Source organism: Notamacropus eugenii, chromosome 2 (genome assembly GCF_028372415.1).
Source record: "Notamacropus eugenii isolate mMacEug1 chromosome 2, mMacEug1.pri_v2, whole genome shotgun sequence".
In the NCBI taxonomy this organism is placed as follows: Eukaryota; Metazoa; Chordata; class Mammalia; order Diprotodontia; family Macropodidae; genus Notamacropus; species Notamacropus eugenii.
In genome coordinates this window covers 49,362,864-49,379,861 of record NC_092873.1, presented here as the reverse complement: position 1 = coordinate 49,379,861, position 16,998 = coordinate 49,362,864, and the positions used below count along the sequence as shown (strand labels likewise).

At 46.2% G+C, this 16,998-nt stretch overlaps 1 protein-coding gene across 16 annotated transcripts in view; it reads left to right on the top strand.

Annotated features, from left to right (window-relative positions):
- Positions 1–562: 562 nt before the first annotated feature.
- Positions 563–16,998, top strand: part of ELN (elastin) — a 68,803-nt gene continuing 52,367 nt past the window's right edge. For 4 of the 16 annotated variants that reach the window (XM_072640197.1, XM_072640194.1, XM_072640193.1 and 1 more), the window contains exon 1: positions 568–765. In XM_072640197.1, coding sequence (XP_072496298.1) covers positions 684–765 — 82 coding nt within the window. In that variant the 5' untranslated portion in view covers positions 568–683. Of the gene's footprint in view, positions 766–16,998 lie in introns of all 16 variants that reach the window. The other 12 variants (XM_072640188.1, XM_072640187.1, XM_072640186.1 and 9 more) reach the window with 7 other exon arrangements.

Genomic DNA, 16,998 nt, shown 5'->3' with positions numbered 1-16,998 from the left:
CCCCTCAGAGTATCTCTGCTTTTCCTAGGTCCCACCCCAAATCCCCCTCCCCAGCCAGGACAAGGAGACAAGAGGATTAAAGCGAGGGATAGGGTGGGCTGGAGTGGGGAGGGGGCTGAAAGGGGGCTAGGAATGGGGGGTGGGAGCTCCTCCCAGGCCTGAGGTGGCTGAAGTGGGGGTGTGGGGGGGGCCTTCAGGGCAGCTGGCCCTTGTCCCCGGGCTCTAGGCTTGGGGCCCAGTTGGGGCGGGGCGGGGCAGGGTGGGGCGGGCGCTGGGGCCTGGCCATCACGGGGCTTGGCTAGAGCCAGGGATTTTTGGCAAGGACTAGAGCCCTCCCCTTTCCTCTTGCTGAAGGCTGTTTTGGCAGCATCCCCCCCCTCCCCCCCCTGCTGCTTTCTGGCAGGGCCCTGGACAGGGCTGGAGAGAACAGCAAAAGAGAAAGGGGGGAAGCAAAGAAAGGAAAAAAACCCCAAATAGTCCAGTCTGGGGAGGTTTGTGTGTGTTGCCCTTTCGTAATTACGTCGTGTCCTGAGCTTCCCCCCCACCCCCCTCACCCCCCATCACACAGCCCCCCTCCCTTGTTCCTCCCCCTCCCTCTTTCCCTCACATCCCTTGTAGACAGCAATTAAGCATTGAGGATAAAACACACAGCCCGAGAGAGGGCTGAGGCTTTTCTCCCAGAGATGGCGAGTCGGACAGCTCTCTCCCTCCGGCCAGGAGTCTTCCTCCTCCTTCTCTCCATCCTTCACCCCACGAGGCAAGGAGGTAAGGGTACCCCCGATGGGATCAGCTCCCCAGTCCTGTCCTGATCTACACCATTACCATCCACGTTCTCCCTGTCCCATCCCCATCCCTACCCACCATCCCCATTCCACTCCCACTCTATCCCTCCCCTCTCTTCACAGTCCTGGGTCACCTATCAGAGAATCATCCATCTCTATTTCCCTATTTCTAGGGACTGGAGGGACAGGTGAGGTGTGTGTGTGTGTGTGTGAGAGAGAGAGAGAGAGAGAGAGAGAGAGAGAGAGAGAGAGAGAGAGAGAGAGAGAGAGAGAGAGAGAGAGAGAGAAAGGAGGAAAGGATGTAATGGGGCATCTCATGTATCACTGAGTTCTGTGCTCTGAACTCCGGGGATCCTCTCAAGGTATAGCCATCCTATGGATGTGCTTTCCTTGACCTGACTCTGGTGGGGAGTTCTCAGACAGAAAGACCCCACTGAGCAGAGGATGGGGTGCCACTAAAGTGAGGGAAGAGCTGCACAGTTATGCAGAAGCCTTCCACCTTGGGTTCCTAGAAAGGGCAGAGATACTAGAAGCACACCTCAGGGCAGGTGTCCAGCATCCTCTGTGTGAAGGCTGCCTCCTTCTCCTCCTCGGGATTATGAATCCCAGCCTGGAAGGGAAGGTCCTGGAAAGTTGCAGATTGGGGCTTGGGAGCACAGTGGACTTAGTCTGGGGAACCCCAAAGGCTTTGTCTCAGAATGGTGGGAAGCTAGAGCTGTGATCTTTCCTCCCAGGTTCTGTTTGGGGCTGGTGAAGAGTTTGCTCCAAGTTTAGTGGGCAATGTCTGCATGTCTGAGCAAAGGGTCCTAGATCTGGGTGTGTCCCCTCAGCAGGCAGTTTGGACACCTGCAAAGGGAGCACATGTGTGTACATGCCTGCTTGTGGCTAACAGGCAATTCTGCTAGGTGGGTGGGGTTAGGGGACCTGGACTGTAGTCCCACCCTAACATGCTACGTGACCTTAGGCAAATCCTTTCAGTTACCTGGATCATGGCTTTCCCCTCTGAAGGGGGAGGGGGGGTGCAATGAGAGGCACAGATGGTAAAGTGCCTCCCAAAGGTAGACTGGGAGGGACAGAAGCACTAAGCATATGTGACCATAGGGGAAGGTCTTCCTGGTCAGGCTTATGAGCTACGTGTGGCCAAATGGATGCCACTGGGCAGATAGATTGATTTAGGTGTTTCTGGCAAGGTACACGTGTGTGACACCAGGATGGGAGTGGGAAATGGCTGAATGTGTGACCCAGTACATGTCACTGAGCAAGTGTATATATATGTGCAACTGTGAAGACAGAACCAAACATACGCCACTGGGTAGATGCGTATCAATGAGCAGTTGTGGTATTTATGCGCATGTGTGCATGTCTATGTTCTTGCACAGATATCCATGTGTATGTGCATGTTATGGGAGCAGACATATGTGTGTGTTCCCGGGCAGATGTGCGTCTGTGTCTGAGTACATTCAGAAGATGAAAAATGTCATTATCTATCATATCAGCCTGATTGGGTGTGGAGGCTTGTCTGGCAGGGGAGAGGTGGAATCGTTGACCCTGATGGACAAGGAGCAGGGAAGGCATACAGAGTATCATGATGCTGTCTCCTCAGTCCTATGCAAGAAAGCAGAGGATACATCTGGTGTCCAGAAAATGTGAGCTAGAAATGGCAGGAATGCCATCGGATGCCCACAGAGGGGATCTGGTGACCAGCCCCTTGGTGGGGGGCAGAGGAGAGAGCCTTCCTGTTCAGGGAAGAAAGCACTGGAGTGGGATGAGAGAGGCCAGCAGGGAGATGAGACATCAAAATAGTCAGTCTCAGGTAGGCACACCAGACAGGGAGGAGTGGGGACCTGAGGGGAGATTACAGAGGGTCATGTGGACTTGGGGAAACTGAGAGAGAACAGGCCAGCTGAATCCAGCACCAGCCACATCAGCAGAGAGATCCATGTTTGCAGGAAAGCACTTGGGAGGCAGGAAGCAGAGGTGCCCAGCTGGAGCCCAGATGGGTTCCAGGAAGAATAGGAAGGCTGGGCATCCTCTTGGCTCGCTGTTGGCTCCTTTTCTGGGTTTCTCTGCTTTCTGCCTCTGGCCCTGCCCTGATCACCAAGAATGTTGGGTGAGATCGCTGTGGTACAGGAGGACATACCCACACCAGGAATGAAAGAATGATTAAAAGTTATAGGCTAGGAACAGGAGGGAGGGGAAAGGTGGACTGAGTTGGGTGGGGGATTTAAGGAGAGTGAGGAGGGAAGGAATGGGGGTGGAGGGGGCTAGGAGCAGCAGCTGTTTCCTGTAGATTGGAGCTGACCTGGCAGGGCTGCTAGTGCAGAAACTTCCTGGGTAGATCTGCAGCTCCACAGCTCAGTCCAGGGACTGAACGAACCCCAGGACAGAGCACCAGCTCAGGCGCCGCTCCCCCACCCCCCCCCTCCCCCACCTCCCAGTTGTGAACAGAAGATTCCTGGGGCAAGGGGAAAGGGGCGTGCATTAACCTCTCACCTCTCTCCCCTCCCCTAGGTGTGGCCAGGCAACACTGAGCCCTCCTTTAGGGAGCTTACAAGGAAACAGGGTAAATAGGTGCAGGAGAGAACAACCTCACTCTCCTTCCATGTTGTCCAGCCCTGGCCTCCTGCCAAATGGCTGGAGAGCTCATTCCCTCCCTCCCCCTGTCTCTGCCCGGACCCTAAGGCACCAGAGGAGCTCCCCTGGGAACAGCTTTGCTAGGTGATGTCCTACTTGTCCTCTCTGTCAGCTCATGCTTGGTCCTTCCTTAGAAGTCCTTCCCCATATCCGACCCTGATCCCTCACACTGCAGCTCGAATGGCTTCTCCTGCACTCCAGAAAGACAGCCCACTGCTCCTATCTCTAGGATAGCTAAAGGGCTGTTTGGTGTCGGTGGACAGTCAACAAGCCCTGGTTCAAATCCTGCCTTAGGCATTTGCTATGTAATCCTTAACAAGTCATTTGTTTCTTTCATGCCAAGTTTTTCTTCATCTGTAAAATGGGGATAATGGTAATACCTCCCTCAAGTGTGGCTGTGAGATTATATATATATGTGTGTGTGTGTGTGTGTGTGTATACATATAATATACACACATGCATGTGTACATATATACACACATATACATATATGTGCATAGACACACACATTTAACATGTATATAAATATACACATGGTATGTGTATATGCCATAGATATATAGTTAATAGTGATTATTATTTTAGACACTTAGGGACTTGTATTTGTTCCCTGCCCAAACTCCCAGTTTCCTTTTTTCTGGTTCATCAACACATTTTCTGATAATGTGAGCTTATGTGCTTAGCCCCATGTAAAGTACTCTAGGAGACACTACACAAATGTATGAGAAATTGCTGCTGCCCTCAGAGAGCTTCTAGTCTATAGAAGTTGAGGAAAAGAGATATACGCTCATAGAGAAAACAACACCCAGGAAATTATTCTAGACTGCTCTGCCGCAAACACTTTGTATGATCTCAAGGCAGGTCACATTCTGTCTCCAGGTCTCAGTTTCCAACTCTGTCAAATAAGAGAATGTTAGGCCTAAGAGCTGGAAGAGGCTTCACAGATTCTGTCACCCCTATCTCATTTGACAGAGAAGGAAACTGAGGCTCAGAAAAAATGAGTGACTCATCCAGCATCACCCAGATTACTCCTCTGAAGAGTCAGGTTTCAGATGTAAGTCTCCTGACTCCAAGTCAGTGACTTTTCCCATTTCACCAAGCTGGGCTCTTCTAAATGGCCTCCCAGGCCCCTTCTAACTCTAATGCTCTTTCATTGAGCAGGACCAGTACTGACTCAAAGTGTTGGGAAATGAGGTCAGAGAAGGGAGAGATCTGGACCAGCTGGGATATCATAGGAAGTGAAATTTTCACTGGTCCTCCAACCAAGGCTAGGGTTTGAGGTGAAGAGGAAGAGAAAGGGTGCTCTAGGCAGGGGAAAGCTCATGACCAAAGGCATGGAGGTGGGAAAGTATACAGGGAGAGTGACATTGGATTGTTTCTCCAGAAGGAAATGTCCCTGTTCCTTTCATCTTATTTTGTGGGCTTTCTTTTCCTCTAAGTCATGGCTTCCCTCCATGCATTCTCTAAGCTCCTTGTCTTCTCTTCATGGGAAATTTCTGTGGTCTCTGTGGTCATAAAAGTAACAGTGAAAAGTGACATTTCTAAAGCTTTTCAAGGTTCAAAAATCCCTTTACCAATATTTTTCTTTTGATCCTTATCATTGAATTAGAAGGTAAGTACCATTTGTATTCCCAAGCTAAAGAGAAGACAAACTGAGGGTCAGAGGTTAAGTGACTTGCCCAAGGTGTCTCAGGTCAGATTTGAGCCTAGCTGTCTCCTGGCTCCAAGCCTAACCCTCTCTCAACACTTACATGCCACCTCCCCAATATGGTCATAGCACCAACATAACTTTTTATAGCTCTAAACCTATAATCCTATGATCCCATAGTTTATGGAGCGCATTCCTCAGAACAATCCTATAAGGCAAACAGTGCAAAAATGGAGACCTCCATTTTACAGGTAAGGAAAGTGAGGCTTAGACTCTTCTCTGCTCACATAGCTATGCAGTGACTGATCTGGACCTTGAACTCAGATCTGTTCATTCCAAATCTGGGGCTCTTTCCATTATAGCTTGCTGTGTCCTGGTAATATGGAAAAAAAGAAATCCCGAGTATCCCAAAGGTCTTAGATGTTTGGAACATTCTACAGAGGACTCAACCCATTTCTGACGTCCAGAAAGGGTAGGGTGTGCCAATCCCTTGAGAGAAGTAGGCATCCGCCCTCCCTCCTCTTACACCTTCCACCCCTCTCCACCCTGAAAGAAAAACTCAGATGAAAAATGCATTTCCATCCTTTTAGGAAACAGCTGGGCTCTTGAGGAGCTGTGAGTAAGCCGTAAAATCATGGAACCAGGGAATGTTTGAAAAAGTAGAGAGCCCAGAGATTACCTTGTCTGACTTCTCCCAGAATCACAGAATTTAGAGTTGCCATTAGTGCAACCTGTACCCCCAAAGAAATCCCCACTGTAACACTCCAGACAAGTTGTCTTGCCTGCCCCTTCTCCAAGACCTCCAAAGGTGAACCCATTTGCTCGCACAGCAGTCCATCCCACTTTGGGTCAGAGGGGCAGCCAGGTGGATAGAACACCTGGCCTGGGTTCAAATCAGTCACTTAATAGCTGTGTGACCCTGGGCAAGTCATTTCACCCTGTTTGCTCAGTTTCCTCATCTGTCAAATGAACTGGAAAAGGAAATGGCAAACTACTCCAGTATCTCTGCCAAGAAAACCCCCAGTGGGGTCACAAAGAGTCAGACGTGACTGAAACGACTGAACAACAATCCTTAGGAAATTTTTCCTGGCTTCAAGCCTAAATCGTCCTCTTTGTCACTTTTCCTTGCTCCTGGTTCTGCCCTTTGGGGCCAACAATTCTCCCTCAAGACAGCCTTTCAAACACTTGAAGAGAGTCTTCTTCCCTATTGCACCCCCACATCTTTTATTCAGGCTAAGTATCCCCAGTTCCTTCAACTTGTCCCTCACGCGATATGGACTCAAGGCTCTTCCCCATTTTAGTTGCCCTCCACTAGGAACTCTCCAGCTGAAACGCCCTTTAACTGTGGCATCCAGAATGTAAGGCCAGATGGAGTCTAGTACAAAGAAACTATCACCACTTGATTCCTGGAATTTGTGCCTCTCATTATGGGGCCCAAGATCAAATTAACTTGTCTGCTGCATCCCACTGCCAACACCAATTGAGCTTGCAGCCTACTGAAATCCACAGATTTCTTTTCAGGCAAATCCCCAGACCGGACTAAAAAGTTGGGTTTTTTGAACCCAGCTGGAAGGCTTTACATTTACCCTCATTCATTCAATTAAGACTCTTTTTAAATAAGCATCAACTTTGTGCCAGGGACTGTGTTCTGTGCTGGAAGATAGAAGTGAAATGGTCTTGGGCCTCAAGGGGCTTCCATTGAATGTCCTCTTAGTGCATTGGCCCTACGTGCTACCCCAGGATTGGGGAACCTGCAGCCTGGAGGCCAGAGATGGTCCTCTAGGTCCTCAAGGGCGACCCTTTGACTGTTTTGTTTTGTGAAGTTTGAATTCCATCAAAGGATCATGCTGCAGGTTCCCCACCACTGTTCTAACCCATAAATAGCCTCTTGGATCCTGATTTTTGGTGTCATTGGCAAATTTGATGAGTTTGCCATTTGTGTTTTTATCCAAGACTGATAAACACTCACTGGAGACCTCTTGGCCAATTGACAATGAACCATTAATGACTATGCAACCTGTGCTGACTCCATCAAATTATATTAATGATGATGATGATGATGATAGCTAGCACTTCCATAGCACTGTAAGATTTGAAAAGCGTGTTACAAATGTTATCTCATCTGAGTCTCACAACAACCTGGTGAGTTTGTGCTGTTATTGTTTAGTTGTGTATGACTCTTCATGACATTAATTGGAACTTTTCTTGGCAAAGAGATTGAAGTGATTTGTCATTTCCTTCTCCAACTCATTGGACAGATGAGGAAACTGAGGCAAACAAGATTAAGTGATTTGCCCAGGGTCACACAGTCACTAAAAATGTCTGAGGTAGGATTTGCGCTCAAGTCTTCCTGATTCCAAGTCCCAGTTATTGTCTAGTCTATATCTATTTTTCCAAGATAATAGCATGAGATACTTTATCAAACACTGCTAAAATCTAGGTAAAATGTACCCCTCTCCTGGTTTACAGGAATAATTTCCAAAAATATAATTAAGGTGAGTCTAGCATAACCAGTCCTTGATGAAGCCATAACAGCCCTTCAGGATCACTGCTCCCTTTCCTAGATATCCATTAACCATCTCTTTAATGTTTCATTCTAGAATTTTTCTTAGGAATGGAAGTCAAGCTCACTGGTGTCTACTTCAAAGGTCTCTAGTGGAGTGTCCCAAGAATACGTGCTTGACCCTGTCCTGTCTTAGCATTGTTGTCATTAATGACTTTGACAAAGGCATGAATACTGTGCTCATCAAACTGGCTGGATGGCACAAAGCTAGGAGCTGGGAGGAATCTATAATAGTCTCTCACCCTTTTTAAACAATCAAGACTGCATTTGCCTTGCTCTTGTCCAATAGTTCCTCTCCTTTCAAATATTATGGAGCTACATGCCACACTTTACTGATAGGGGAACCCCCTTGGGTTCCTGAAACCCACATAGGAGACCAATTTGCATGAGGTTCTAGCTCTCAGTTCTTTTGCCACTTGCATGGCATGGATCACATTTTTGTAACTTAAAGCTCTATGTTTCCAGTTCAGCAAAGCCTTGTTAAATATCTACTTTACACAGGGAAGGGCACTGTGCCAGGGACTAGGAATTAAAAAACAAAAATAAAACTATCCCTGCCCTCCAGGAACTTAACATTCTATGCCATGGGATCTCAGACTCTTCAACTTCAGCTGGAAGAACTAGAACTATTGGGTAGATTTGGAATTGATGGAACTTCCTCAAATTCAGAGCTGTGCTGTCTTCTGAGCACAATGAGGTCTCCATCCCTGACTGGAAAAGGATTTCAGCTGGAGATTTTTCGTGGTTTAGGATTATGTATGTTAATGCTCCTAGGTCATTGAGATGGATGATTTTTAAAAATTCAGATGGTCAGTTAGTCAATTAACTTAGTCAACCAAATTTTAAGCACCTACCATGTGCCAGGAATGGTGCAGAGTTCTAAGGCAAAAACAAAACCAAAATATAGCCCCTGCCTTCAAGGAGCTCACATTATAATGGGGAAGACAACATACAAAAGTGTATGTACAATGAAGGTAGGTTTGGACAGCTCCCTCACCAGATTTCCCAAGAGGATAAAAATTCAGGGCTCAGTGAAATTCCCAGGGTCTCTAGCCTCTTTACCTTCAAGGCTAGGGACTAGAAGAGACTTTAGGTGTAGTCCAGTCCAACCCATTACTTTACAGATGAGGAAACTGAGGCTAAGAGGCTAGGTTGGACTAGATACTCTAATCACAACTATAGCAGCTAATATTTATATAGCACCTACTATTGCCTAGGCACTGTGCTAAGTGCTTTTACAAATGTTATCTCATTCTATACTCATAACAACCCTGAGAGGCAGGTGCTATTATTATCCCCATTTTATAGTTAAGGAGCAAAGGTAAACAGAGGCTAAGTGATTTGCCCAAGGTCACCCAGCTAGTAAATGCCTGAGGCTGGACATGAACTCAGGTCTTCCTGACTTTAGACCAGGCACTATATCCACTGCAACTAGAAGAAAAATCAAAGTGTTTGACAAGATGACCAGTGAGAGTTCTTCCATCTTGGTGATTCTCTGATGCTCGAGGGGATCCATTCTTTTCTTCTGCTACAAGTATTAAGAATCCCTTATGATAATGCAAATGCCCCTAGGAGTGGTTTAGATGGACTAATATCTTCACGAATCATCACCCCAGCAGACTAGGAAAGCAAAAGAAGGCAGCGCTCTGGGAGAATGGAAGGAAGGGTACATGGGAGAATGCAAGGCAGAGTATTTAGTTGTGAGTCGAGAGCAGAGGCTTTCAGGAGACTTCTGGTAAAGCTTGAGGAGAAAAGAAGATGCTGAAGTGAATTTGTTGATTACACAAGTTTGAGGAGGGCCAGTCTTGCCATAGAATCACAGGGATCTCCCTTGGCCCACAGAGATGCAGAATTTTTATCAATGATTTTGGAAGAAGTCATAAAGGGCATTCTTGTCAGCTTTCACAGATGTCAGGAAGCTGGGAGGGATAGAAACACATTGGAAGAGAGAGCCCTTATCCAAAAATAGCTTGGTAGGCCAGAGTATTGGGCTGAATTGACTACAATAAAACTTTAGTTAGAATAAATGTAAAGTCTTAGCCTTGGAATCAAAAAATCAACTTCACAATTATAAAATAGGGGTGATATATCTAAACATCAATATCTCTTAAAAACACACACACATACACAAACTAGAGTTTTAAGAGCACTACCAGCTAAATATGAACCAGAAGTATGATATGACAATGAAAAGAAGTGAATGTACCCCTAGACCACATTAAGAAAAGTGTAGTATCTGTCTCACTGTGCTCTTCTCTGGTCAGATGATAACTGAAGCATTGTGTTCAGGTCTGGGCATCACATTTTAAGAAAGATATTGACAGGGTAGAGAGAGACCCTGGATGGTGAGAGAACTGTAGAACAAATTATAAGTTGAGGGAACTAAGTTAGAGAGAAGATAACTTGGCCAGAGGAGGACATGGGAACCGTTTTCAAATCTGTGAAGGGCTAGTCTTGTAGGAGAGGTATTAGCCCCATTAAGAACAATGGGTAGTAGCTTCAGAGAAGGAGATTTAAATTAGTCCTAAGTTAAGTTAGAAGTAGATTTAAGTTAGTCTTAAATAGAAGAGCTCTCCCATGATGGAATAGGCTGCCCCCAGGGAACAATCAGTCCCCCTCATGGAAAGTCTTAAAGCCAAAACCAAATGAGCTCTATTCAGGGATGCTGTTGGGAAATTTCTTGTCCCTTCTAATTCTGATTTTCTTTGTTTTAAGACTAGGAGAGAACTCAGGGACTTTCTAGGAGTACAACCCCTCATTTTACAGATGAGGAAACAGATTGAGAAAAGTCAAGTGAGTTAGGTTGTATGATCTCTTCTGGTTTCTTCAAAGTTACACCAGTTGTAAGTATATTTTAAGATTCAAACCTGGATCCCCTAACTGCAAGTGACACTTCTGGACCTCTGACCCAGGGCAATCACAAAATACCTGGAGAGCCAGACATCAGCCTCTTTTTTCTTTAACCTTTGCCCACACCATCCAACTCATTGGTCCTTCTCTTCCCCAGGGAAACTCTGCCAGGCATTATGGAAATCTTCTTATCTTGCATCTACCCCGAGCCCACTTCCCACATGTGCATGGTCTCTCTCCCTGGTGTAGATACCATCTGGGCCTGCCTCCTAGGGCCTGGGGGTTTGATTTGGAAACTCCAGGTCCTGCCATTAGCTCTCCACAGTGGCTAAATGACAGAAGAAAATAGGGACACAGAGAAGAGGGAAGGTGTAAATTCCTAACCCTGATGTATGAATGAGCTTATCAGACAATTTCCTCCTAGGCTAGACAGAGCATGAAACCGAGTTCACATATCTGAAGGGTTGTCAGTTAGAAGAGACAGTTCTGGAGGTCAGCACTAGTGCTGACGGGAGGCAGATTTTAGTTTGGTATGAAGAACTTTCAAACAATTGAAGTTTTCCAACAAGAGGATGGGCTGCTTCAAGAGAGAGTGAGCTCCCTGTCACAGGAAGGGTTCAAGTGAAAGGTAAATGCCCCCTTGTCAGGGCCACTCTTGGAAGGATTCCTACTCGGGAAAGATGGAGGTGAGGAAAAAGAAGCTGAAGTAGAGAATCTCCAAATTCCCTCCCAATCCTAAGGAAGATGAAGGAAGAGGCAGAACATAGGCTACTAGGACCCTGTAGCTCTCCAGTTCATGTCTGTTGAGGGAGGCGACAGCATCCCACTGGCTCAGACTAATTGGGGTCAAGGTCAGTTTTATTTATAGAATACTATTTTATTATTTTCAAGTACATAGAGTGTGTCTCACACTAATTCCTAACATAGTGTTTTCAAGTACGTGCTCTGCTGGACCCATTCAGCAATGAATAGATAAGCTTCTTTGTAATTAACAGCAGCCTTTGGAATATAAACAATGTTTCAAATGCCTTCAAGATAGTTTAGTCTCCCAGCAGGTTAAACATTCCCCTATAATCTCAGTTAGATCCCTGTTTGCTTAGCAGGTTTTTTTAAAGGAAGGGAGGGGAAAGGGAAATGTCAGCTCCCCCCAGGTCTGGATTAACAAGACTAGAGTTAGTCAGATCTCAGTTCTGGTCTGGCAGAAAGGAGTTGGTGACTGTCATTTGGTGACGCATTTAAAGGACTGCCATCATGTCCCCCATACCCCCTTGATTACTTCTCTTGACTTTGGATAGATAAAGGTTTAAAGGCTCCTAGCTCTCTTAGAGCTGGAAGGGACCTCAGGGACTATCTGGTTCAAATCTCTAAGGAAACTGAGACCCAAGGAGCTTGTGACTTGTCCAAGGTCACATGGGCAATTATTGTCAAAGGTGGGATTTGAACTCAGATCCTCTGATTCCAGAGCCAAGCATCGTTCTCTAATATCTCCCTCTCACTTGTCCATTTGGTCTCTGTCCCAAAGCTTAGGAAATAAGACTGAGCTACATCACTTAATGGTAAAGAAAGTCTGATCAACATCAGTTTGGAGACTCAGTTCCCAAAACTATGAAGGAGGATTGGAGGGGGGAGGGAGGAAACTACTTACAATAGATCTTTCATTATTTGAAGTCAGTTTTTAAAGGACTTGGGTCCTTGTCTGTCCAATTTTGGGCAAATCCCTTCTATTCTTTGAGCCTCCGTGTCCTACTCTATTAAATGAGGATAGTAAACTCCAAGATCCCTTCAGATCTGGCTTTATGATTCTGTGATCCTTGCTGGGTCGCCTCTCCCAGCCACCTTAAAATGGAATGTGCTCAGGAAATACTAATTAAGTTAATATTAGCCTGATTGTCCCAGCCTCATGGTCATTCTCAGAAAAAGGAACCATTGCGTTCCAAAAACTTTTGGATTATCTATGACACTACCATCTTTGGTCAGCAGAATCATTGTCTACATTTGGCTTCTGCCATTTTCATGAGCTCTGCCTCAGACCTCCTTCCCCTTCCCCAATGGAAATTTACCAGAGTTTATAGCCCAGCCAACCCGTGCCAGGAGATGGCTGCTTTCTTTATATACACCCATTCATCAGAGCAGGTCTCCTCAAAACCTCTCCTTGGCAGAATCTCCTAACCCAACTTTGTCAGCTGAGCCTGCAATAATCAGATGACCTTTCTGTCTAGAATTCAGGTTCTAATAAGTCCTATCTCCCTTTCTTGAATGCGCTTTAGCAGTCAAGAGCCCAGGATTGGAAGTCAGGGGAGCTGAGGCCTGAGCTAGTCTCTGTCACTGAGTTGCTGTGTTGAATGCCCCTCCACTGGAGCTCAGTTTCCATCTCTGTAAAATGAGGGAATTGGATTGGACGTTCCCTAAGAATCCTTCCAGCCCTCCATCGAAGATTCCATGACCTCTCTGAGTCTGTGTTCTCTGTTCATAATTAACTGGAATTAGGGGTTTGGTTATCTCTGTTTTGATCACCATGGCAGCAGCACTGGCAAGATGCTGTGGCCAGGGGCTAGCCCCAGGGGGAGAGCTGGAATGGAGGCCTCTCTCTCCTCGTTGACTTTGGCCCTCAGGTTCATAGGATCACAGAGTTAAATCGGGATGGGGCTTTAGAGACGAGTTAGGCCAGAGATTCTTAACCTGGATAGGTTTCAGAAGCTCGGGGGAAGTGGACGGGAAGGGAAATACATCTTAATCTTTAACTGAAATTTAACATTTCCTTCAATTACACAGTTTTTTAAAAAGTCATTGTTCTTTGAAAACACCAACAATTTCACCAAACTACCAAAGATATTGTGACACACAGAAAAAAAATTAAGACTCCCTGGTCTAGTTTAACTTCCTCATTTTACAGATGGAGAAAATGATCAGCAAAGACTCCCCAGCTCACACAGCAAGATTTGAACCCAGGTCCTGGCACTCCACGTCCAGGGCCCATTCCACTATATCATGCTATCCCTGGGGACATAGGTGAAGAGTTTGTTTCTCCATTCAAAGCCAAAGAGGCTGGTGTTCCTAGGCCACTCATAGAAAATGACAGAAGTTATTCAGTGATTCGTTTACCTCATCCAAGGCATGGTGCCAGGCTCTGGGGGTCTCTGCCCCCTAAGGTTCCCATTCTAAAGGGGGAGACAAGTTAGGAACACAAGGGCTCATAGCGCCACATAACTGGGATTATGGGCAGAGAGGAATTGCTGCTGAAGTTCAGAGGAAGGAGAGATTGCCACCAGCTAGAGCAATCAGGAAATGCTTCCTGGAAGAGATGTGAAAAGAGTGGACAAAAGCTCCAGGGTAAGAATGAGTACAGCTGGTGAATGAGAGACATGGAAGGCATCTCCTGGTGGGGCCCTGGCTTCTAGTTTCTTCATTCTCTCTGGTCAGATCATCAGTCTGTCAACCTCCCTAATAAAGGGGGGCACCCTGCTACAGTAGAAAGAGGGCTGGCTTAGAGTCAGAAGACATGAGTTCAAATCCTCCAGCAAATCCCATCATCTCTCTGGGACTCGATTCCCTCTTTTGCCAAATTCCGAGGGTGGATTGGATGGCCTCTGAGGTCCCTCCCAGCTCTAGAGCTCTGATTCTCTTATTAACTTTCCCCGCCTGAATTCTGAAACGGGCTAAGAAGCAGAGAAGCCCAGCTCTTGGGGACATAGCACTTTCCAGTTTACAAAGTTCAACGGACAATCTCTTAAAGAGGATTAGATGTTCAGATATTAGATACTCAGATAAATGAGATAGTGTGTACCAAGTGCTCAGTTACAAAGGCCCTGGAGTTGTCAGCTGCCACTATTTTCGTTCTTATTATTGACAGCAGCAGGGTGTCATGGACCTGGCCTTGGAGTCAGGAAAACCTGGATTCAAGTCTTCCAGGGGTGGGGAACCTGGGGCCTCGAGGCTCCACATGGCCTTCTAGGTCCTCGGATGTAGCCCTTTGACTGAGTCCAAGTTTTACAGAACAAATTCTTTCATGAAGGGGATTTGTTCTGTGAAGCTTGGATTTAGTCAAAGGGCTGAACTTGAGGACCTAGAGGGTCACATGTGACCTGGAGGCCGCAGGTTCCCCACCACTACTAGACCCTTACTAGCAGCATGACCCTGGCTAAAGTACTCCGAACCTCAGGTCCCCCATCTGTAAAATGGGGATAATATTAGTACATATCTCAGGGTCTCTGTCAAGATAAAATGAGATGAAATGCATGAAGTGCATTTTAAGCTTTAATGTACTTTTTAAAATGATAGCTGTTACTATAAGCTCTGGAGGGGAGGGACGTAGAGAAGATAGGACCCATCAATTTTGGTAGAGGGAACTTCTAGTGAGAAAATGTATAACTCTGCAAATTCTAGAATTAGAGAATTTCCCCAGGAAGGAAGAGTTCCAGAGACTTGCCCAGGGTCACACAGCCTATATGCATCAGAGGGAGGATTTGAATTGAAATCTTCCTGCCTCCCTGCAGACTTCCTTCTCCTGCTTATTATTGTAAGAGACAACACGGACCCAAGTGAAAGGAAGACTGGACCTGGAGTCAGAGACAGCTGGATCCAACTCCTGGCTCTGGCTCTAACAGAGGGGACCTCAGGGCAGTCACTTTGCCCCCGTCAACCTCAGTTTCCTCATCTTGAAAATAAGAATGGTACTCACCCTATTTGTGGGACTGACCCAAGACCATGGGTCACAGGATTATAGAAGGAGGTCTGAAAGAAACGCTAGGGTCAGCTCCCTGCTTGACCAATTCCTTGGGCCTCTTCTCTAACATAGGAGGGATGCTCCTTAAGTCCCTTCTTACTCTGAATCTATAATCTGGTCCATACCCATCATTTTACAATTGAGGAAACAGAAATCAAATGAGTAACAACCAAGGTCATATGGTTAGAAGATGTCTAAGGCTGGACCTGAATCCAAAAGTGTCCAAATCCTGTTCCTACCAGTACTTGGGCGGGGTCTGGTAACTGGTTGCTTAATCCCGCTGGGAAGGGCAGCCAATATTACTATTACTGTTATCATTCATGTGAGACTGAGGAAGTGACATGTCAGATCAGGCAACAAGCACATCAGGGACAGAGCTGGGACTAAAGACTGATTCCTAGTCTAGTGTTTGTTCCAAGAGATCATGCTGCTAATGAAAAGAAATGAACAGGGGCAGCTAGGCGGTGCAGTGGAGAAAGAAAGAAAGAAAGAAAGAAAGAAAGAAAGAAAGAAAGAAAGAAAGAAAGAAAGAAAGAAAGAAAGAAAGAAAGAAAGAAAGAAAGAAAGGAAGAAAGGAAGAAAGAAAGAAAGAAAGAAAGAAAGAAAGGAAGGAAGAAAGAAAGAAAGAAAGAAAGAAAGAAAGAAAGAAAGAAAGAAAGAAAGGAAGAAAGAAAGGAAGAAAGAAAGGAAGAAAGGAAGAAAGGAAGAAAGGAAGAAAGGAAGAAAGAAAGAAAGAAAGAAAGAAAGAAAGAAAGAAAGAAAGAAAGAAAGAAAGAAAGAAAGAAAGAAAGAAAGAAAAGAAAGAAAGAAAGAAAGAAGGAAAGAAGGAAGGAAAGAAGGAAAGAAGGAAGGAAGGAAGGAAGGAAGGAAGGAAGGAAGGAAGGAAGGAAGGACACATGTCCCTTTCCTCAAGACAGCCCATAATGGACAGGATGCAAATAGCTTTAATTCCGTTTTAGAGATGAGGCAACTGAGGCTCATAGAGGTGACATGACTTGTCCAGGGTCATACAACCAGGAGATGTCAGAAGCAGATCCAAAGACTAGAGTACTACCCAGGGGCATAATATGGCCCCTGGAGGTGGCAAAGGCAAGTCTAAAAAGAGGTGAAATTGAAGCTAAGCCTTGAAGGATGAGTAGGATGGAAAGGCATGGAAAGGGAGGCATGAAAAGGGAAGAGGAAAGGGCACTTTGAAGGGGGAGGAATTGCATGAATAAAAGTTTGGAGGCAGGAAAACTCAAGGAGTGGGATGTGTGTGTGTGTGTGTGTGTGTCTGTCTGTCTGTGTGTCTGTGTGTCTGTGTGTCTGTGTGTGCTGGAGGTGAAGGGGAAGGGATACAGAGGAAATAAGCAATGGAAGAAGTATATCAGTGCCAAATCAGAGAGGGCCTTGAATGCCAGGTGAGGGCTTTGTTCTTCAGCTAACAAAACCACTTTCATCATGCCCGTCAACTGTTTTGAGCAGTTTCCTGTTACCTCCAGCCTCTGCAGTCAGAGAATAACGTGCTGGAAGCTTTACTTTAGGAGTATCAATCTGATGGTTTGGAAAGGGAAGAAAAGGGCAGGGGAGACAGTGAGGCCAGCCGAGGAAGGAGGCCCAAGCAAGAGGCCAGCCATGGCCAGGGAGGGGTAGGAGGAGGGGAGAGGGTAGACTTGGCAGAGTGGGGACAAGCCAGGAGAACTGGTTGTTTCTAGAAATCCTCTGGCCAGTCTTGGAGTTGGAGGCCCTGGGGTCTATTCCCCAGACCTTGACCCTGGGGCATTTCCATCTCTGAGCAGGAATGCCCTAGTGAAGAAGG